Below are 23,514 nucleotides of genomic sequence, written 5' to 3'. Positions count from 1 at the left end.
GCAAGACCTGTGTTTCACATTACCTTAACCAAAATAAAACACTGTTGCTTTTAAAAAAGAAATTAAGATTCATGGACTAAAGAAAGATCATGTACATAAAAGACATCATGCTCCTGGACTAAATCCCTACATTTTCAGTTATTTCTGTGGTGTAACTGTCTCGGGAATTAGAAGAACCAGGCGTTCTCCAGCTGTTATTCTGATGGTACTATGGACAGAATCTCTTCTGCTGATACTCCTGTTCCAAACCAAGCCAAGCCACATACACAGTGCTGAGCACGCATGCATTGTCTCAAAGGTCTTGTAATCAGAAGATTCATTAAAAACATTGTTAAATATTAACCTCCCGTTTACTGACCTGCAATTTCATTATTACTAAGCTTCCACGCTCCTCATCCACCTCTGAACACAGCTTAGCTTCATCTTGTTTTCAGAACATTTAGCAACTGGCAAGATCAGTGCCTTGACAAAGCTCAAAGCATGGCAGATGCATGGTTCTAGCACTAACTCTTCCTGCAGAGTCTCCCATTTAAAAGAAAGCGCTGAACCTCAATCCTGAGACGTAAACCTCTGTAGATCTGTGCAACTCCATCTTCAACCAACCAGCAGGTAACAAAAGCTCCTCTAACCACTAGTAAGACCACTATTTACTGCTGAAGAGGTCCTGCATGCGTAAAGCAGCAAATTCTGCAGGAGCAGGATATTCTGAAGGTGACCATACTTTCTACTTGGCTCCGCAAACCTTACTCATGGAGAAAGACGATGGTCCAGCTGGGTAACGGGTATGCTGGGATGCTCCACATTTTACATACTGTCTGGTCCACAATTTTTTTCCTGCCTAACACAGTAATTGAGCAGATCTATTAAGGCACCACATCAGTCATTTCCATGGGCTAACCTGCAGGAGCTACGCATCCTTTCAACGAAGCCTTAGAATAGCTCTTTTCCAGTCCATTTAGGGCAGGTGATGACAGGTCATACCACCTGGGCTTTTATGACCCATTGTGAACGTACAAAGTAAGGCACGTGAAGGTCACAGCCTGTTGTACAGACTAAGTGGACAGGTCACAGGGGTTGGAGACAAACCAGAGATCTAGCAGCTGAAGTTGTCACTGCTTTAACACCAAAAATACAATGCTTACCACTGAAAGACAGGCTCTAAAGTGAATAACTGAGACTACTAAATGTGCAGCACAAGAAAGTAGCCTTAAAATATTATTTCAAATGCCATATAACAAAAATATTTCCTGCCATCCTGGCAGCTGTGCAAAAGCTCTAGCAAATCTGCAAGGTCTAAGGCTGTTTTCTGCAGATATAGTGGACACACCCAATCAAAGTAGTCTGGAGTGCAAATCAAAGTTGCATGTTACAAGCTGCTGGACATCTGTTGCCAAATGATCTGTTAATTCTTCTGAGTCTTCTTAAACATAAAATCTCTCACCCTCTATAAAAAGAAAAATATTCTAGCAGTAGCTGATACAATTAAATTTATTTCAATAAAAAAATTGTCCAAACTGTAAGAATACCCTATAAATATGTACATTTCACTGTACAAAAGGACTAGTCAATCAACTTCATGAACAGACATTGAGATATTAATTTGTTTACATTAAGCGCAGATCACTTTTGTCCAGATAGTTGAAATGTCAGTTTGCACATACACAAAGCAGTATTTCCTTTTTTGCAAGCTGAAGAGACCAGCATCACATTTCTCTCCAACTAAAAAAAGAAATTGCTGAACGTACCCAGCACATTTTCTCTCTAGATGAGAGTGACAAATACAGTCAGTAATGCATTGTGCTGTACTTCTGGTCTTCCAGCTGCTTAAAGCCTCTGCTTCCAAAAGGAAGTATCTCAGAAGTACACTGCAGTGAACGTAACTTGCCCTATGCAAATGTTTCCAACTTTAAAAGAAAACTACTTCCCTCGGTGCCTAGCTCCTTCTTGTAGTGCAAATGAAGAGGAAAAGAAAGGAAAGACGGCATGCTCAGATTCCCCCTCTGTTATTTCAGGAAGCCGTTTGGGAAAATAGCTGCTGGGGCTCTGCATTTCGGAGCAGCCTGAATTACCCCAGCCAGCAGCAAAGGGCTTCCCTTCAGCCAAAGATCGTGCTGCACCCACGCACTCTTCAAAGCTCCTTCTCCTGATCCTCATGACCATTCCTGGAAACCATTATTTGTGCAATCCAAAGCACAGCTCCAAGTACATCTCTCATAGTCAGAACAACACATGCCTAACAGTGTTATAAACCACTCTGCACAGAGTACGAGGGAATCCATGCAGCTCCAAGGCTTTTTGTAAACAAGCAGACGTGGTGCATACCAGGCAGAAAAATTTAACAGCATACAAGAACTAGGAGTTTAAAATACATACAGGACACCACTGACTTAATTATGGCAACCATCACAGTAGTTTGGGTTTGGGTTGGTTTTTTTTTCTCTTTAAATGCTTAAGGTTACTTACCCCACTTATTTAGCTTTAAAATGTCAGAATACAGGTACAAAAATTGATACCAACTGCGTAAATAAGCAAAGCAATATGCTGCTGCTTTTATTCCCTTCATACAACTCTATGCAAGTAACACCTGCAACTTTTCTTCTGTTTCTCCCCATCTTCTATACAGCAGAGGACAAACGTGCTTAAAGCAACACAGGAAAAAGTACGTGAAAGGCTGAACAGACCGGCAGGGCACCACCTACATTCATCCCTTGTACACTGATGCAATTCCAACTCCTACACTTTCACAGACTTGTGGCTCAACAGCAAGGCAGAAGAAACTGAAGGAAAGCTATCTCCAGTTGTTCACTGTTATTTCATATTCTTGCTTCCACTTCTAGGCAAGCAGAAAAAAATACCCCAAAGCATCACCACAGATGGCAGTTTGGCATCCTCCCGCCAGCCTCACACCTGCAACTTCCACGAGCCCTGCTGCAGCTGTGCTTTGTGTCCTCTCCTGCCCCAGCACAGCAAAAGCTGCAAAACACACAAGTGTTCAGTGACCTGCTACCACCGTCTATTTGATTAACGAAATAAGCCCGTAAGAAATCAAGATGCAAGCCTCCGCTCTTGGCTCTGCTCCCACCAACGCTCTTCTTTACCAGAATAGGTAATCTTCTGGCAGTTTGGGCAAGATCCTTCGCCGTGGGGGTGGGAAGGGGTGGGTTATTTTCAAATCTCAATCCCACAACAGAGGGAGGAAAAAAAGAAAGCATACAAAACTGACAGATTTTGAAGAGAACCTGACAGTTACCAATACCAGCATGAACCACAGAAGCTCTATGCTAAACAGAGGGTCATGAGTCCTGCAAGGATAAAAGCCAATCTCTTCACTGCAGTTTTATTTAGATTCTCGCAGCTAACCACAGCAAAACAGGAGTTACCAGCTCTCTCCACAACACGTTACTTATTCCTGGCCACTGCATTTCATTCCAGACCACGGCCTGGCATTGCTGTTTCCATGAGACTCGCATGTAACAGAAGGCAGTACGTATTCCTGCCCGCTTTGAGATGTGGCAAGATGATCCCTCCCCTGTCTGTAAATTTTATGCAAAATCCACAGATGACAGACACCACCAAACCCAAGACTCAAGGCAAGGAAGGCAACACAAGACTTCTTATGGACACTAATTTGGTTATAAATTTTTACATACACTTTTATACGAAAAAAGATGCAGCCGAAGCATTTTCCAGTGCATCTGCGACTCCACAGAGGCTGTCTGTCCCATGCCCCTCTGCCGAAGGGCTGCAGCCACAGCTGCGTCCAGCACAAGGCTTGTGGTATCCTAAGGCCCGACCACTCCTCCAGAGATAATCAGCTTAGATGATCTAATGGCCCTTCTGGTCCTTAAAAAGAAAATTAGCTGTGAATCACTTCAGTGTTTTGAAACTCTGGTACAGCTTCTCCCGCAGATCAGTTTCACTTTTGTGGTCAGCAGCACATGGCCGCAGCCGTACATATTTCAGGCAAAACCAAGGTGAAGCAGATGACCAGGGAAGAGGGGTGAAGCCAGACTGGCTGCTCTCTGTCTCTAGGACACAGAGGCATTGAGTTGGCTATGAAACAAAAAAGGGAGGGAGACAAGGAGCCTGAGGGGCTTCCCAGCCTGATGCTTTCCATATGCAAACCCTAAAATGGCAGTCAGCTGTCTGCCACCATTCATTCACTCACCCCTACTTACCAAAGCACAGTCCTCTCATCAGCTGGGAAGAACTTGTCATCTCTGCCTCTTGGGCAAGTAACTGCGGCAAGTAACTTATCCTTTAATCATGCTCCAACCTAATACTTTAAAAAAAACATGAATTATGAACTAGATGGCTATTAATAAGGATATCCCAACAGACCTTTTTTTTTATGTTAGAAACTACTTTTTCTCCAGCATCTAACTGTCCAGTTGTCCATACCAAGGTGATTCACCAATATTTAAATCATACGAGGCCATCGCTGTTTCACACTCCAACAGAAACCTTCCCAAAGAGATTTAATTAACTGATAAGTTACATTGAGAATATATCCACCCTATCTAGGGATGCTGTTCCCTCACGTTCCTGCCAGAGCAACTCTACTCCTACTCTTCCTCCAGCATAACTAGGCCTAAAAATAGCCTTATAAAAATATTAAAATGGTTTTCATCATGGCTTAAACTACTGAGATGGTTTTGAAAACTCTTTCCACAAAGCAAACTCCCTGGAGACCATTTTTAAAATTCCTACAAAGAGATGCAGCTCTACCTACAGAATTGAAATCTAAAACAAGTTAACAGAAAAGTAAAGAGCACATAAATTATTACAAGGAAAGTATTCACTGCTGCATGGAAAGGTCTTTGTCCAAGTATACTGCGTTTAAGAAATCTTAATATTGTGTAATTAAAACCTGAACTAATATGGCCAGGCAAGTGGAGCTTTAAAAACAAGGCTTTCAGGATTGTCTCGTTTGACACCTTCTTTACACGGCAGAAACGAGTTTGTCTGCCTTAATCCTTCCTATACAACCACTGGGAACAGTCTGTATGTGTTTTAAGAAGGGCACCTGGGGTTTTCGGGCATCAAGAAAGAGTAACAAAACTGTAGCTGGGCCTAACCCCATTCAAACAATCAAGAATACTTCACATTGTTCATCTCTTGTTGTTACTGGTCCTCTTACAAAACCAGGCTATTCTTTAAGTTACATGTTTCCGAGTCCTCCAACTTAATGCAAATATGCTGAAAATGCTGCAGGAAATATATAGTGCCTCAGAAAGAAAGGAAAAGGCATGGAAACCCCACAGAAGTTGAAAACAACCACAGGTAAGCTCTTTCCAATGAAAACAAGCACTGCCCTCAGCAAAGCAGAACTAACTGAACCAGATGGGGAAATCTAGACAGACTCATGAAACACCGGAAAACAGTTATCCCAGACTTCTTACTAATAAAAAAGGGAAGGGGGGGGGGGGGGGGGGTGTGATGTGTGTAAAAATCTAGTTGTCCCCAAAATCGTGTGAACAGGTATCCACCTGTTCAGCCCCACTAATGTTTTAGGGTAGTTACGAGCATGTAAAGCAACATATCTAGGATCCTAAATAACATTACTGAAGAAATCAGGTAGCAGGTACGGAAATCACTGTACATTTTTATTGTAGTCACTTCGCTGGAGTTACATGGCATCTCATGCTGGATCTCCAAAACCACAGATAATTAAGTAACTTGCACGAGCCTCATAGATACTAAGACCAGAAGAAATTCTCATTGCTATAAATAGGTCATACAAAACAGATGTTCCTGGCAATGTTTGACATCCAAGTCTTGTGGTCAAACTACCACTTCACACCTCCATCCCAGGGGATGTTCAAACCTCTGCAATCCAGGACTATTCTTGGAAGTCTTTATTTTATTCTCCCTTTAACAACAACTAAATCTCCCTTTAAGTAGAAGTCATTACAATTATGTAAATTGCTGTTACCACATTGCTTGCTTAAAAAAAACAACCAAAAATCCAAGTTATACTCGGAAATTATAAATTCTGTGCATCTGCATAACAAAACCATTGTTTAGGGCAAAATACGTCATTACAAGAAAGAGCTAAAGGAAGCGACTCATATTTGCCTTGTGTCCCTTCAACCTTTTCTCTCTGTAACTGTTGGAGTCAGTGAATCAAAGGTAAAATGAACTGACTTGCCCCAGTTTGTTTCCACGCAACTTAAAGCTGCATCATTAATGTTTAATGTTTGGTCCCATTGGTCACAAGAAGCTTTTTACAAGCTGAGCGTGTTTCATCTCAGAGAGCTTTTCTCTTAAGGAAAGCAAGAGAAGCAAGCTATTCATACATCCTTCAGCTTCTGGGTAGACCTAGAGGGCACAAATTTTGAGTGCAGCTTCCTTTTTTCTGACAAAAATCACACACGAAAATAACTCGGAACCAAATGGGACTGACTTGAAGTAAATGGAAGATAAGCATTGACACAAAAACATACATTGCTTTATCCATGACGATCAGGACCTCAAAAACTACGATCTAGAGAAGCTGAAATTCCGACTGTTTTCAACAAATTAAGTAACAGTTAAAATAGTAATCAGAGACAGGGAGCTTTGGAAAGGACACTGAATAGTTGTATTTTTTCATCTGACCAAGCTTTAGCCTTCACTAACCAACCTCTTCACGGAGTACAGAGACTTCTGACCACTCTGGTGCAAAAATCCCTTGGCAATATTCATGATGTGCAGATGGGTGGTTGTGTGCACTTTGGAAGGCATTGGCTTTTTTCCTGTGAGAGAACCCATTAACTCCAATATAAAGTCTTACTAAGAAAGCTTTATTCTAACAAGGACATTTGTTTTGAATTACTCAGGTCTGAACTTTAAGCTCGATGATGCTGTGCATAAAGTCACCCTAGAGTAACATCTCAATCACCTTCTTCACTACCTCTACAGATGCACACCAGAAGTTCAGCAGTTCCACCCTAGTTGGGAACACACAGCAAGCTTCTTCTCCCACTCCTAATTTTGGAAGCCATGTTAAATAAGTAAGGTTGCCAACAAAGAAAATATATTGTAAAGAGCAACGAGTGTCTGAAAGCAGCCAGCCAATTCGGAGAGAATAGCTAAAACCCTTGTGAAAATGCAGCCTGAGCAACATGGAGTTTGTAACTCCCACTAAGGCCAGCCTCAAGCTTACAACGAAAGACTAAAATCTGTTAAATGCGCATGCAGCGTTTGAACCACACAAGACTAGGCAGGGCTTTGCATCACGGTACATACTCAGTGACAGCACTCACCTCCCCAGCAGCAAGCTAAATTTCAGCTTAACAGCTCCAACATTCCCTTGACTACACTCATACCCAAGGCTCCTGCCTCTACAGTAGCTACAGAAGAGCTACACATGAACTGTTTACCTTTGAACCACAGTGAGTAACGCTCACACTGAGCTGCTATTCTCCATGCAAGATAACTTAGATTTAAAAGGAATACACATTCACAACAGCATCAAAAGGCAACGTGCTCTACTGGAATCCAGTGATTTTGCAAACTAGCGGAAAATGGACAAGCATTAAAAACAGGGATAATACATCATGACATGCACTTTAAGTATTTACTAAATGTACTTTAGATTTAATTTATCACAACTCCATGTTCCAGACTTGCATCACTACATTGTGTAAATATAACAAATTCTTATTCTAAGACCTCATTTCAGCAGTCTCTTTAGTAACTGCTTGCAAAAAAGGCAGATTTTTTTTAGTTCTACCCAAGTATGCAGATAATTTCTCAGCAACATCGGTCATTATATTCTTGAATGACAGTTTCCAATCCTGCTTCTCAAACCGTTTATCTGCTCATATCTCAGTGTCAAATTATCTCAGATTATTCAAACGCATCATTACTCTCTTGATGCAACTGGCTTAATCCGGTAATATTTTTTTTTTAAATCACTGTAATACTTTTTACTATGGACTTGCATACATAAACGGTGAATATAAAAGATGGCCTCTCTGAAAAGATTTATAAAAAAAGAAAAAAAAAAAGGCTTATTTTTCATGAATATGTACTTGATATCCCCTAAATGTTCCCAGCACAAGACATGCAGCTCCTATTTGTCCTCCATTCTCCTCTTCTTCTGTACACTCTCCTTCCTCAAACCCCCCAGCATCCCCAAATACCCAACGAATAAGAGGCTGCTGTTGGGGTGGCCAAGTCAAGGCTCCCCTTGAGCGTGCTGAGCGAAGGGCACTCCTCGCGTAACCAGGTGCGTGTGCACACACGTGTGCATGCCTACAGGTGCATGAGACATAGCACTTCACCATCTCCTCAGTGATGTTTGCTTTTGGGGGAGAGGGCTTGGGAGAGAAGCGGGGGGCACACATGTTCATACACACCTCCTTCCCTAGCACATCCATGAAAACTGACCTGCAGTTGCATGCAAAGACATCTTCACACTTCAGACTATTGCATAAATGCCATAAGCTTACTTTACAGTTCAAGCTTGACCTCAACACAGTTCTGGGGAACTACAGCATGCGGCGGTAGGGGGGAAGAGATCAAAACGATGGCTGCCTGCCTAGCTCCAATTTTTTGTACTTAGGGGACTTCTCTGGACAGAGGCCACTGTTCTGCATTCCTTTTCCATCTCCATTACACGATGTACATTTTACTTTGAAAGTGGCCCTGAATGGAAGATTAAGTTTCATTTTCATGCACTTGACCCCACTGTGCCTTTCTGGGCTACTTGCAAACTGTGAAAACCAGGCTTTCCATACTGCCTGACACCCTGAAAGCCTACAATCTACATGTGAAGCTTCAACCCTCTCCATCCCCTTCCCTGCTTAACCCTGCAAAACAAATACATTTAGTAGGTTTGGCAGGCCCTAACTAAGGGCAGAAGCTGGTCCTGCAGATGAAAACCCATTAACAGTGCTATTTATCATGCTAAGCAGAGCAAACACCAGCTCTGCTTCAAAACAGAATAGTGGCAACAGCAATAGCTGTTACTCTTGGGAGAAAACGGACCCAATTCCTAGGCTTATGTTTCACTCCAAGGTGGGCTGAAGTGATGCCAGAACACAACAAACACTGATCAGTGTATTCTTCAGCGTTTCCATTCAGCAGCTCTCCTTCGGAGAGGAGTGGGGGGGGAAACGACACCTTCTCACACTCCACCTCCAACTCCCACATTTTGTAAATGCCTATTTTTTTCTGGTTTTTTTTTTTTTTTTTTTTTTTTACACCTCAATGTACATGCCAAGGTGCAAGCGCTACTATTGTAGCAATGGCAGCCACAACCCCTGACTTCTTGTTTGTCATCAATGAAATACTAGTACAGGATTGCATCGCACTGCGAAATACGCTCAAACACAGCTCCGAAGCGAAGTCCCAGCCAGCTCCTCGATATTAGTTACTATAGAAACCAGTCCCTCGGCACAGGCGCTCACAGCAGGAAATCATGCAGATTTCAATTTTACATAGTAATAAATGCTGCAGGAGAGGAGGATTTCACAACAATTGCAGGGGTTGATTGTACAAACCCAGACCTCTTCTACCCCGTGACACCACCACGCTGCAGATGAACGTGCTCTCCTCCTCTCCCACGCACACAATTGCCACCGCTATTAGTTTTGAAGTGGTTTCCACAAAGCCTGTGTTGGGATGGCTGCTGCAAAGGTTGCAGCATTTTTCAATGGCTTCATTAGATTAGAAAACATACTCGTTTTTATACGCCAGAAGCCCAGGTGAAAACAACAGTAAAAGCAAACACTGCAAAGCAGTAGAAAGATTTAAGCATATATAAATGTAAATACAGAAAGTCCAAACAATTCACAGGAAATAGTCAGGTCACACACAACCCAGTGCTCCTTTGGAAACAGCCCATCTTCTCTTCCTTCTCCGCCTCGTCCAAAAAAGCAACCCGGATGGAGGGCAGGGCACGGATTAATTTGCAGGAAAAACCACTGCAGAAAGCACAAAGGCAAGCAGAGGGCTCTGAGCCCTGAAGTGAAGCAGCGAGGTAATTATATTATTTTAACTTTTCAGAAGTAGTTCTGCAGGTTGGACTTCATCAGGTGTGGGAGTGGAACACACTTCTTGTCCCAGGCCGATGCTCATTTTCTAGGGAAATTCAAGAACCAGCGGGGACGCTTCCCTACCTCTCTACGTGAGCCCGTGAGCCTGAACAGCACAAGTTTTGCTACCTCAGCCAGGGAAGAAAAGAGCAGGGAACTGCTTCACTAAAGGAAACCAACATGTAAGGGAGGAGGGAAGGGGTGAACAGCTTGCACAGCAACAGGGACAAACATTTGTGCTGACAACACCCGACAAACCGTCGGGCAAACAGAAGGACAAGAAAATGAAGGAAGCTGGTCTATTTTTAAGCAAGACCTCATTATTACCATGAGCATGCACTGCTTTTCTGGAAGCAGCAGGTATGCAAACATGAGATGAATCCTATCGCTGAATAAATCACCTGGCAGTAGGAACGCTAGTTTGCGGAGCGAACATACACACATCTACTGTCCTGACACCTCCGAAAGCACGTGGAGGAGCGTCCTTCTGGGAGGCAGACTGGTTATAGGGAGCAAAAAAACCTGTCAGACAATGCAAATGTCACTGGTGCTTCCGTTAATGACTTTTGTTAATGGTTAGACAGAGCTCCATTGTTCTGGACACTCCACTCAACCTTCCTATGCTGGAGCTTGTGATTTCACTTTTTGTACACCTCTTACGTCAACAGAAACAAATGTAACTTCTGTCCAGCCAGGGTAGGAATACACTGAGGGAGCTGGAGAAGGCATCCCAAGTCAAAGCACACATTTTTATGCCACAGCCTTCACACAAACTGCCTTGCTGATATAAAGAAATGCTTCAAGGGGTTCAAGGGACTGGGAGGCAATGATTGAGGTAACTGCCTCGACTCTGGTCAGGTCCACGCTTGCCTCCCTGGAGGTCTGGTGAGCTTGCATGAAATCAGTTGACAGCACCAACCTGATCCTTCACCAACACATTCTCTCTTCTTGGAAGCCGCCTCTGAGGTGACCAACAAGAGGACAAGAGCTGAACCTGCACTTCAAGACAGCCGCAAGGCACAAGGGATGAGGCAGCAGCAGCACCGCAGCTGCTCTGCTGCCTCCGCAGTACATTGTGGACAAGGTCCCCATGGCAAGAAGCACGACCCTACTTGACGGGGTACCTAGCCTAGTCTGAACTGATTTTTCAGTTCTCTTCCCACACCACCTCCCTTCCTGTCTCCTGGCAAATAAATAAATACTGAATAAAATGCAATGGAAACAGATCTTCAGCTACCTTTGCTACCCAACTGGTGACAGATTAAAAAAAAAAGGAAAAAAGCTGCAACAACTCTCTTGTTGTGGTTACTATAGAATTGTTGCTATGCACCAACTAGCAATTTATCACATCAAAAGGCTGACTGAATTAACCTGAAAGGGGATCTCCCACCGCAGGAACATGTGCTACACCGGGAAAACCAACTGCCAACCAAAACAAACCAAACTTGCATCAAGAAGAGTGTGGCCAGCAGGACAAGGGAGGTTCTCCTTCCCCTCTACACTGCCCTGGTGAGGCCTCATCTGGAGTACTGTGTCCAGTTCTGGGCTCCCCAGTTCAAGAAGGATGAAGAGCTACTGGAGAGAGTCCAGCGGAGGGCTACAAGGATGGTGAGGGGACTGGAGCATCTCCACTACGAGGAGAGGTTGAGGGAACTGGGCTTGTTCAGCCTGAAGAAGAGAAGGCTGCGAGGGGACCTTATAAATGCCTACAAATATCTGAAGGGTGGGTGTCAGGAGGATGGGGCCAAGCTCTTTTCAGTGGTGCCCAGTGACAGGACAAGGGGCAATGGGCACAAACTGAGGCACAGGAAGTTCCACCTGAACATGAGGAGGAACTTCTTCCCTCTGAGGGTGACGGAGCACTGGAACAGGCTGCCCAGGGAGGTTGTGGAGTCTCCTTCTCTGGAGATATTCAAGACCCGCCTGGACAAGGTCCTGTGCAGCCTGCTGTAGGTGACCCTGCTTCGGCGGGGGGGTTGGACTAGATGACCCACAGAGGTCCCTTCCAACCCCTACTATTCTGTGATTCTGTGATTCTGTGAAAACCTCAGTCTCCATTTTCAAATCCACATCCCATTATCAAAAGCATGCTTTCGCATCTTTGCTTCTAACCTAATAAATCATCTGAAGGAAATTCTCAAACCCATTTACGATTTATCCTCGTTATTTCTCAAGCTGGATGTTTAAGACATCAAAAGTTTGGTTCTATTGCTAAGACTAAGAAAACTCTTCGGAGCTGCAATACCAGTATATAGCTACTGAAGTGTAGGTGCTCCACGTGAAGATGCCCACAGACACACAAAGCCATCAGGGAGCTGGGAACAACAACGAATCCATCCATCCCAAGCCTGTAGAAAAAAAAAACAGGACCTGATATTCTATCCTACTAAAATCAACACAGCTGTGTAAGGAAAGGGACAGAAGAACTACAGCTAAGACTGAGTATTTGAAAAGTTAACTCTGTGCTGTTCCCCCTCCCCACACTCCCAAAGATTTCTGATTCAGGTGATAGTGAGTAAGTTTACATTCAGTCATGAAGGGGAAAAAAAAAAAGACCAGGCACTCCTACCTGGACACACCTGCCCGCTCCTTGGATGAAGTATTAAAGAAGTTTAATTGGTTTCCTCCCCTCATCCTTTTATTTTTCTCCTTCATAAAGTTAGTCTTGCATTCAGATTTTCTGTTAGCATATGGCAGCTTTACCCTTTTCCTAACAACACTTCAGTCTCTCAGCAAAGCACCTTAAGCTCAAAAAATACTGGGTTGTAGGGCAAATACAAACTCTGCTTATGCATCACACAGCACCACAACAACGGGTAGCTATGTAAGTTATTATAGCAATTATTTTTATCGATTGCCCTGAATGTTTCTCCTTAGGTAGGAACATCAAAGCAGCACAAATTTTGCCAGTGACCCTGAGCTAGATTTTGTCTTGACCTCAAGGGGAAAAAAAAAAAAAAGGCCAAAATAAATGAAGTTTCATTATGCTGCAATGCATGCGTTCACCCAAAGAAAAGGCAATGGTAATGTTTTACTGGCACAGTAGCCCTTTTAATCGCCTAAATATAAAATCTAGTCATTAATAACCAAAACACTCTTCTTGTGTTTGGGCATCTAAGATGGTCATCCCATTTTGACTGCTCCAGCCAAACAGGCTCACATCATCAGCAGGATTCTCAGGGTGCAACACTTGTTTAAAGACATGGACTGACATTTGCTACTTGTCTAGAGAAAAGACAGGAACATGGAAATGTGGAAACAGAGAACGACATAGCACTGCCCATTATGTATGTGTTTTGTAGCAGCATTTCCAAGTCCCACTTCTCAAAATGCAACAGATGTGTAATACGCATCCAGCTTCAAAATTATCTGCCAATGATTTTCAATTGGTCCTGTGCTTTGCATCATCTTCATGAAAGTATAATGGAAGACTGAATGGTTCATTTAAATAATTTTCTTCTTGATTATTTTATATTTGAAAATCCACAAAGAAAGTGCCCGGACTGTATTATTTTACTTCTAAGACTCCATGGGAGGAATAAGCGCTTATTACAAAGTCTTATCTTAACTGACAGGAAGCTCAAACAAAGGTTTCGTTATTTGAGTATGAGCATCTGAAGTTAAAGAGCAGTCAGAAAAACAAAAGAATTGGACAATGAGAACCCCTTTCCTCTTGTGCGCAGCTGTGTTTTCACTCTGAAATTACGCACTGATCATCATCAAGGCTCCCCAGTTCATAGCCAGGAGCACAGGAATTTATTTCCAAAATGTTATACAGATTTTGGGTCTGCTGCTATAGACTGTGATGTCTCTCCCCTCCCCTGGCTCCCTTTTTTTTTTTTTCATGAAAATAAATGAAAAGCTACCTTTGGTATGTTTCTGTCCATAACATTTTGCTGTGGCACCAATGATTTATCCCTTGGGTCACACTGTGCCTTACTTGCAGTGAGTGAGATACTGGTTCAGAAAGCCTAAGCACACTTACTCGGGAGATAACAGATGCTAATTCCAGCACTGCAACACTTTGTGCAGCTTGTCACCTTGGAAAACCACTTCAGTACACAACATTTATACCCTGGCTAAGATGACACTGAAACACCGAGAGTAAGGACTCCCTGAAGGTGTAGTCACACAATACCTGGAGCAACGCGGATGCAGAGCCTGCCGAGAAACACAGATCTGCAGCAAAGGTACTATTTTAAGCAGCTTTATTAAACATGAAGAGCAGTCATTGAATATTGCAGTACAAGAGCTACCCAAGGCAGACACTCACAGATATTAATCCGATTTAATTTTGTAAGCAAAAGTGTTAAACCATATTTACATTTCCAGGTGCTGATAAAGTTTAATGGCGCCTGAAAAAAGTACAGACACTTTAATGCAACACTTCTTCCAGGCTAATATATCCTGCTCCTCACAAGGGGAACACTAAAACGGCTATGCTGTTTTTGGTACTCTGCCACTGCTGTGTGCCATGCATGCTCAGGCTGAGTTTTGCCTCCAGGTCTGCTCAGTGTCCCTTTGTAGCTGTTGGTCATCCACAGCTCTTCCCTCCCCAACCTCAGACCCCCTCTGCCCACCAGGCACCCTCAACTGAAATTTCTTATCATAGAATCATAGAAAGTTTTGGGTCGGAAGGGACCCCTAGAGGCCATCTAGTCCAACTCCCCCCCTGCAGCGAGCAGTGACACCACTAACTAGATCAGGTTGCTCAGAGCCCTGTCCAACCTGATCTTGAATGTTTCCAGCGATGGGGCCTCCACTACCTCTCTGGGCAACCCGTTCCAGTGTTTTACCACCCTCATTGTAAAGAATTTCTTCCTTATATCTAGCCTAAACCTACCCTGTTTTAGTTTAAAACCATTACCCCTCGTCCTATCACTGCTGTCTCTACTAAACTCTTGTTAGTAGCTCTGCATTGCCTTAAAGTCCTCTCAGACATCCGTAAAATGAAAGAGATGGAGAAACGTAAATAGCACCAACCAGCATGACAGATGTCAAAAGCACCAAAGGCAGGGAAAACATACCTTCAGTAGCACTTGCCAAGTTGAAAGGAGGCAGCTTCAAACAGCTTTACAACCCGTGGAATCCAACTGGCCAGAGAAAGCCATGTGATACACTGCAACATATCTTGAAGTGATTTAACTAATCTGCTAATATCAAGCACACCTAAGTATACGTAAAACCCTTCAATATGAACAAAAACAAAAAAACGACAAGACTGAGTATCAGCTGCCTCATTTAAAATCTTACTTTTAAGATCAGTTTTATGCTTCAGGGTAGATCAAAGCTTTTAGACCATCCTTCCATAAATTTTTATTTACACCTGTGAAGATGCAGATAGGCAAGACTGGGGCGGGTTTTCTTCCACAGAAGCTACTGACAGTGTATTAAGTAGATACAGAATAAGTGTGCATATCTTCACATTAATCTCCCTCATAAGACAAGGAGGATAGTTGCTCTTCTCACCTAGTTTTTCAAGTTCCTGAATTCTAGCACTTATCTACAAAGGACATTCAAATGCAGCAGAGGCAGAAGAATACTAGCATTCAAAAAGCAAAGCAGTTCACACACATCCTTTTACATACCGTTCAAACTCAACTTACACTATGTTTACATGTGATACATGTTTATGTTTTGGATGCACAGTTCTTGCTTTCATAAGAGAATAAATTTTTAATGCACAAGACATCATGTAAACGACTATTAAACGAAATCAGACTTAAATCTCTTTCACACTTCAGTTAGAATTGATGCCGATTTAAACATCCCGAATTTCAGATACTGAAATACTTAAGCCATATGAGAAAAACCTGAAACTCACAAACACACACCTCCCCAAAAGGAAACTTCACTGAGGTTTAAAGGTATCCTGAAGTATCTATTTAATTTAATATTTTGTGAGTATCCTCTTTAGTAATCATAGTGAGAAATAATACCAGATTCCACTGCAGACTATCAAGTTCTGCCAGGCTGCATGTCAAACAGATGTAGCCTGAATAATACTAACTGCTAGATAGATACGTATATCTTGTTTTGACTTTTGAGCTTTGACAATTAAAGGGATTTTGTTCTCTGGTACCAGCAAAAACCAGTACATGCTGCTGTATAGCTAGCATTATTGAGAATTAGCAACATAACTTGACAGAGTTCCCATTCAAATGAATTTTTTCAGATGATCAGACCCACAGAAATAAAACCTTTTGGGAGATGGATGCATAAGAACTACTTTCCCCGTGTTTTTTCTTGTCAGGTAGAAATCAAAAAGCATTGAACTTAGGGAACTGAACTCAGGGGAAAAGAGAGACTAAACTTTAGGCTGATACGCATGTAAATAGAGAGACAGCAAAGGAGGAAGCGAAAGCTGAAATGAGCTGGTCAGGAAATTCTGTGTATCGAGTCACCATAAAACACGGGGTACTTCACATTCAGGGCTTTTCCTACCTCACAAGCTACAATGTGAGGAAAATCCAGCAAAGTACAGGTTATCCGACTCATCCAACCATGTGTTTTACCATCGGCAGAGCTCCAATTATGCCCTCTATTTGAGCTCCAAATGCACATGTGAAGATAAACATCGTTACCACTGCAGAATTATAGAAGTAAGTAAATGGCATAGAAAACAAGATGCACCAAAAGGGAAAATCCAATGTTTGGGAACAGCAGTAATGGCACACGAGGTAGAGAAATAGCAGCTGGAACAAGGACTGGAGTTGATGGAAATAACCTCTCATACTTGAACACTTGGTGTCTGCAGAGTAATCATCTCCTCTTGCGTGTGCGTGGACATGCGCATCCATGTAAATACTTTTTCATCTTTCAAAGCCAATGCTGATGCAAACAGAGTAAAGAGTAGCCAGAAAGTGCTTTTGTTGACTGATAAAATGCTTTCATCAGCTACATCGGTGGGTCTTAAAAAAAACCAAGCCACTTTCTGTAAAACTGTATGCAATTACAAATAAAATGCAGCACCCAGCCTCACAGCACTTCAGTCATCCCCCAAGGAACTGACACTATCCCTCCAAAACAAGCATCTGCTTCAGCATTTTCATATACGGCCCCCAGAAGAAGCATTTGGCTCATTCAGTGATAAAGCAGCCTTATGATTTAAAATACATCAACCCTCCCTGCCTTTGTCATGGAAACTGCTATGCAAGTCTTGTATATCCCCACAAGCTGAATAGGAACTTTGCTGACTTTGGTTAACCCGATAACTGCGAACCCTCTAAATAGTGTGAAGCATTGCCAGGTGTTTGATTAGACAATTAAATAGATGATTTTATAAACTGGGTAAGTAACAGCCAAAATTTAACAAAGAATTGTTCCAAGTTAGGTAACTCCTCAAAGGCAAAACTGGGAACCCATTAAAGTCCCCACATCAGAGAAAAGAACACTAAGTTTGTTTGTTTTTATTTTCTGAATATGGTTGTTCATACTAAGAGCAAAATACATGTTTTATGAAATTGTGCCCTAGTAAGTCATAGGGAGTTTTGCCATCATCTTCAATGGGGCCCGGTTTTTATCCCTGTCCACAGCAAGCAAGAAGGATTTGTATTTGTCACAGGACCAACGTGCAACCTCAGAGATGCTCCAAGGCAATAGACTACTAATATGTAAATGCTTGAACGGAAGTTGGGTTGGGAGGCAGATCAGAACCACCAACTAGCTTGGAATTTTGATTCTTTGCCCAGAACATCACTTTCTAAAAATAAAAACAAAATTCCCTTCTATACTTTCAGTCACAGAAGGCAGAAAGACAGAAAAGAGGAGCCATACAAATTTGGCAGGCCTGGATTTACAGAGCACCTTTTGTAAAGGATGTGTCTGAAGAGATAAAACACAAGACACGACGCCTGTTGGACACGGTCCAAATAACACAGCAGAAAGTGCAAAATACCCTTCAAAAACCCACACAAGCACAGCCAGAAGACAAGTCTCTAGGATTTTGGTAAGGCTTACTTTGTTTCCGCTTTGGGGGAAGAAGAAGAACTAGAAGACAGCATGTTAGAAACCCAAGTGAAGTTCTGCCTTGGGCCTCATGCTTAGTTTATTCCACTTTCTGGAGTGTTTATTATTTTACATGAGTAGATTACCCATCATTTACAGAAGGTATGCATGTAATGAGGAACTTATTATCAGAATGTAAACATTAGCTTTAAAACGGAAAAAAAAAATATTGTTGCCTCTTGTCATTCTATGCTTTGATACTTGCTCCAGCAGCCTCTACTACTCCTGCTAGCCAGAAACGAAGGGAAACTGAAGTCTGGCTGAGCTTGCGCACTGCTAATGGAAGCACACCCTCTTCATGTTAGCAATATTACTTTCTTACTCTCCAAGTCAAATGCCAAGGACATATTGGGATTTCAAAAATATCTTACAAAACCTCTAAGGTTAGAGGTGACCAAAAGCCACTCACTCAAGTGATACACGTGCTTTGGATTTGCTCTTCAGCAACAGAGCCTGGGGACACCTGCACAGAATGCCTTGGTCACCGGGCATCCAACAGCAGAGAGAAGCAGCCTTTTGTTTCCTTCCAACTCAGCAGCCTGGAAAGATTGCCAGCTGCTCTATTTTGGCCTCCTTACTCACCGACAAGCTTAGACTGTTCCTCAAAGCAGCCCACAGCCCAGGAAAATTAATTTTGACCAGTAGTGTCAGAATAGAAGAAGAGGAAGGACAAGCAAAGACCTTCCTCAAAGATGCAAGTACAGGCTACTATCATCATTACAGACCGCAAACGCCGCAGCATCAGCTGGTATCAGCTGTATCTTCAGCAACCCTACACTTACTTATACCAACTGAATATCAAGCCTTTTACATTTACTTAAGGTACAGAAGAATCAGTGAATACACATTTCAGTAAATCTTGCTTTTTAAAATATTATTCATCAACATATAATTCAAATGGTAATTAAGAAGTGTTCACATGATTGATGACACATTTAAATTACAGGTTTCCAGCATTTTTTTTTTGGTAAAGACAACTTCCTTTTCCACGTGCCAGTTTTTCAAAGTGCAAGTCCATCTAACAGATGTCTCTCAGATCTGCTTGTCAATGTAACAAGTTAGACTTTTTTTTTATTACGACAAATGGTATCAACCACACAGCATTATGTTAAACTCAATATTGACACATCTGCTTACCACGTGTATTCGTAGCCATGTCAGCCACTTTCTGAAAGGCATCCAAAAAGGCAGCAGCTGCTACTACTGTAGTCCTGAAATGCATACAGATAACAAAACATTAGCAGTGTCTCATTGCTGCCTATTTAATTATTGCCAAAAACATTTAGGCTTATAAAGAATACCACTGTGAACTTGCAGAGGCCACAAAAAATATCCTCTTTTATATCTGAATTTAGCCTTTTCCCTCCTTCATTTCTTAATCCCTTCCTCGCTTTGTGTTAGCACTATGGACTTGGAGGCAGCCACGCTAATTCCGTGCTGTGAATTGCACAGGACAGGTGCTATTTCAAAAGCGCTCAGCCATCCCCCTTCTAGCTGATTTCCTCTGATGAACTAATATTAAGCAGTCAAACATGAAAAACAAATCTAACACACATTATACTGCACCCATTAGTGTACAAATTACAGCCACTGCTATTTCCAGGGAACATGTATATTTTAAGAATAAGCATACAGGACCTTCCTTTTATCTAGGATCCTCGCCAAACACTTGTCCTGAATTTCTCATCTGAGGAGCATGAGCATCCCTCAAAACAGAAAATAGCAACTTCTTGGAAATCAGATTGGTCTGGAGTTCTTGGGCAAATGGGAAAGAGGGAAAAGAAGAAGAAAAAAATCTCCACTTAAACACAAAAAAACCCCACCACCCTCAAAAATAAACAAAACAAATGAAAACCCTTTCTGATCCAGTGCTTCTCCAAGCAGGTCTCTTCCCGAGAGGTACACCGTTAATCTCCACAGTGTCAACCCCCTTAGCCCCATCTCCCTCCACGTTTGGAAAGCACATACAGACCACACGTCTGTTCAAGTGGACAGCAAACGTGAGTCACAATTTTCCAAACACGTTTGTTCTACATAAGAAGGCCCTAGAGCCCTACACACCTCAGGTCGGTACCAGATTTCTGATGGTTTATAGTCTGGTTGACCTAATTCAAGTGGAAGTAGGCCAGGGCTCTACAGGTAAAGAGCCACTGTGCCCTCTTCACAGTTACCTCGCGGTTCTGCTTCTGCACATCTTTTCTACCAGTAACTCCAATTTCCTGTCCTGACGGTCAAAAAACCTGGGTCAAAACCCTGAAGAAGGACCATCAACTTCACTTTGTTTCAAGAGCTCCTTGCTAACCTCAAAAACCCCAGGAGATCTGCAGGAAAGCTGATCCTCAGCCAGAAAGACCACAGGTCTGCTTAATTAGGTCAGATTTTATGCAAATCTCAGTTCAAATATGCTCAAGATACAGAGGACGTAACTGGCAGCGTAGTAAATGGCCTACTGACAGCAGAAAAGATTTGGACACAAAAAAACACCAACAGGCTGGAGAGGACCAACCACATGCATAACGACTCTCCACAGAAGAAGGATATTAAAGAGAAGGCAAAAAAAAAAAAACAACCCTGACAGCTAGCTAGCAACATTGAGCCCTGGGACTAGATAACCTTTTCTGGGACTTTCCTTAACAGCATTTGTGTTCTTAGTCTTCCAAACTTGTGGGTCATGCTGTTATTCATGTACCATGTTGTTAATTATTAATTATATTGCTAATAACAAAGTTCCAGTTCTTCAGTAACAAGATCCAGGAAGACCTGGCTCCAGCTCAGGTGACATCTGCTGTCCTTTATCAGAGGACACAGAAACAAATCAGTGGCAACAGGCTCACATTTGCTAGAAACAAACAGCAAATTCTCGAACACAGGCTTTCAAGCTGCCTGCTTGCACGTTCCTGTAGCTAGAAAAGCACTACACTGATTGAATGCAACACCACAGTACTGGGAAATCAACAAAACTATTCCTCATGCCTTCCCAGAGGGCCTGTGTTTAAAGAGCACAAAGGGCTAGAAAAGTTCCCCATCTCTCTCCTTTCTCTACTTCTTCTGCTTCTTCCACACTCACTCAATGTGACGTGATTGCTGGAAAAGCAAAAACCACGTGCCAAGTGTGATATTTCATGCACCGTGTGGCAAAACAGCGTATTCCAGCTGTTTAGCGCAAATGAGCCTAAACCCTAGCTTCTTCAAGAACAGTTCGCAACACAACACAGAACCGCAGAACAGACTGCCAATAACCACACCTGTTAAATACTGCTGCTGAAAAAAAAAACGCTGCTGCTCTGGAGAGCACAGCAGAGATTGTGGATTGGGGAGAGTTGTGAAGAAAGGGAGCTTGGATTCATATTAGCAGAAAGAAATTTTGCAAGCGAATGAATTCTAGAGATAGCAGAATTGGTGTGAGTGTGATACATACAGCACTAAGTAGTCCAGAATGCCATTTGCAAAGCATACCCCAATAAAGTAAGTTTTAATAATCATTGATAAATAATCCGTAACAGGAATTCCGTTGTTTTTAAGGCAGCAGAAAGTATTGTTAGGACTACCAAAGATTCTTTAAAATTCCAAGCCTTTTCCTAATATAAACCCGCTGTATTCTACATTAATAAAAAGGACAACATAGAGCTAACTTCAAACGCGGGTTCACTGAACAGCAATAAACTGTCTTTCCAGTTTTCCATCAGAATCCATGAGATTTACCTCATTTTATGTTTATTATGTACAGCTGGTAGTAGATATGTATTTTTCTAAATACATTAAAACAGCAGTAGTAGTACGTGAAAAATACATACATCGGTGTTGACTATGAAATACGCGCAATCTTACTAGGGCCATGCTTAACAAATTATTCTGGCAGAAGTTGTATTTAATCTTAACGTTTGCACATACAAAAAATTGTAGGGGATCTTGACTGTGTAACACAAAACTTACCGAAGCTGAGACTGCAGTTTCCCGGCTTTGTTTATAAAATCTTCCCACACTGGGTAACTTCCCTGAAAGAAAAACAAAACACGATGATGAATACTTAATTTGAGCATTCTTGTTTTGATGCTCCAGATCAAGTGAAACTAGAAGTAAAGCAATAACTAATACTTTACTAAATCCTAATTTATTAACACCAAAATATATTTTCACAGCAAGTTCTCTCTCACATCCTCAGATACTACTCTCAAGCAGATGGGACACCAACCAGTTCTGAATCCAGATGAAACAGTAGGTCCTCCGAGAAGGCTTTAAAGGTTTTCCAAACAGAAACACTGAACATTTCAACTGAAGCAGAGAAAAGAAAAGCCTTACTTCAGATGGATACAGCAAAACCAAGCCTAACAGAAATGGAGCGCTAGGATATTGCAACAAGACGTACAGAAAAGCTCCCCAAACCAAAGGCCGGATCCCAGTTATTCTTCTCTACAAACGGAATTGGGCACAGAAAAGGCACAGTGGCCCTAAGACAACAGCATTTCCCAACAGCTGCCCTGTAACTGCAAGACCAATTTCCAAAACATTCCCAAATGACCTTGGAACCGATTTCTGAATTGAAGCTGATAAAGCAGCGTGCCATTGAGCACATACAAAGTTTTTAAGAAGGTTTCATTCTTTTTGACGTCAATTTTCCTGTAAACTTTTTCCCCATTTTTAAAAACTGTGTTAAAAGTCCAAGTTTTCCTTTAGAATATAGACATCAAGTGCTCTTGCCAGTTGTGATCTTTTTTTTCCCCGAGTCTAAAAAAAGTGCTGATTTTTATGGTTTAAAAAAAAAAATCATCCTTTTTAGACCAAAAAAAGGTTAACTTGCTCTCTGCAGAGCAAGCGAAAATTTTCTGTTAACAGCAAAAACCGTGGTAGAAAGAAACCTCAAAATTTCCCTTTGAGTGGAGTCTAGAGAGTAAAACTAAATATCCCTGCTTCCTTTAATAAAGGTATAAGACTTTCTGTTACCAGAGCAACGACACAATAAAACCCAGATAAGGCAGATCCTCAAGGCTAACATTACCCCAGCTCTGACTGGAAGATGTTGCAAGCAAGTGCAGTTGCTTGTAGCAAACTCGATCCACCCCAATAAACTGGTCTGCTTTTTGTTAAGCAAAACAAAATCCATTGCCCACACTGCCATGAGAGGCTGCATCTTCTCTGGGGCAAAGACAGCCCCTTCCCCAAAAGCTGACAGCCAAATTCCAGCTCCTCGGTACATCCCGGCAAGGCAGCTCCCAGACGTTCACTGGGAAGCCTACTGGTACTCCGCATATTTTTCAGCAAGGCTTGTGGGTTTTTTGCTAAAAGGCAAAACAAAAAAAAGGAAAAAACCCAAAACCCCCAGGGTAAAGCAAGTGTTCATAGAACCTCACTGTATCTACACACAAGGAAGCCAGTAGGAAATGCAGAAGGGGAAAGAGAAAACAGCAGTTAACCGGGTGGTGAGACCTAAAATATAAAGTGCTCTGTGCTAAGCAAAAACTGTCAGACATTAAAAAAATGAAAA

The 23,514-nt window shown here is 42.2% G+C and overlaps 1 protein-coding gene across 11 annotated transcripts in view; it reads right to left on the bottom strand.

Moving 5' to 3' along the window:
- The window catches only part of MTSS1 (MTSS I-BAR domain containing 1), a 132,930-nt gene that overhangs the window by 94,566 nt on the left and 14,850 nt on the right, over positions 1-23,514 (bottom strand). For all 11 annotated transcript variants that reach the window (XM_075415577.1, XM_075415574.1, XM_075415580.1 and 8 more), the window contains exons 2-3: positions 21,966-22,027; positions 19,170-19,243 (exon numbers count right to left, since the gene is read on the bottom strand). In XM_075415577.1, the coding sequence (XP_075271692.1) occupies positions 19,170-19,243; positions 21,966-22,027 (136 nt within the window). The remainder of the gene's footprint in view (positions 1-19,169; positions 19,244-21,965; positions 22,028-23,514) is intronic.

The sequence above is a fragment of the Opisthocomus hoazin genome, chromosome 3 (genome assembly GCF_030867145.1).
Source record: "Opisthocomus hoazin isolate bOpiHoa1 chromosome 3, bOpiHoa1.hap1, whole genome shotgun sequence".
In the NCBI taxonomy this organism is placed as follows: Eukaryota; Metazoa; Chordata; class Aves; order Opisthocomiformes; family Opisthocomidae; genus Opisthocomus; species Opisthocomus hoazin.
The sequence above is the reverse complement of the archived record's forward strand: the minus strand, read 5'-3'. Positions and strand labels throughout refer to the sequence as shown.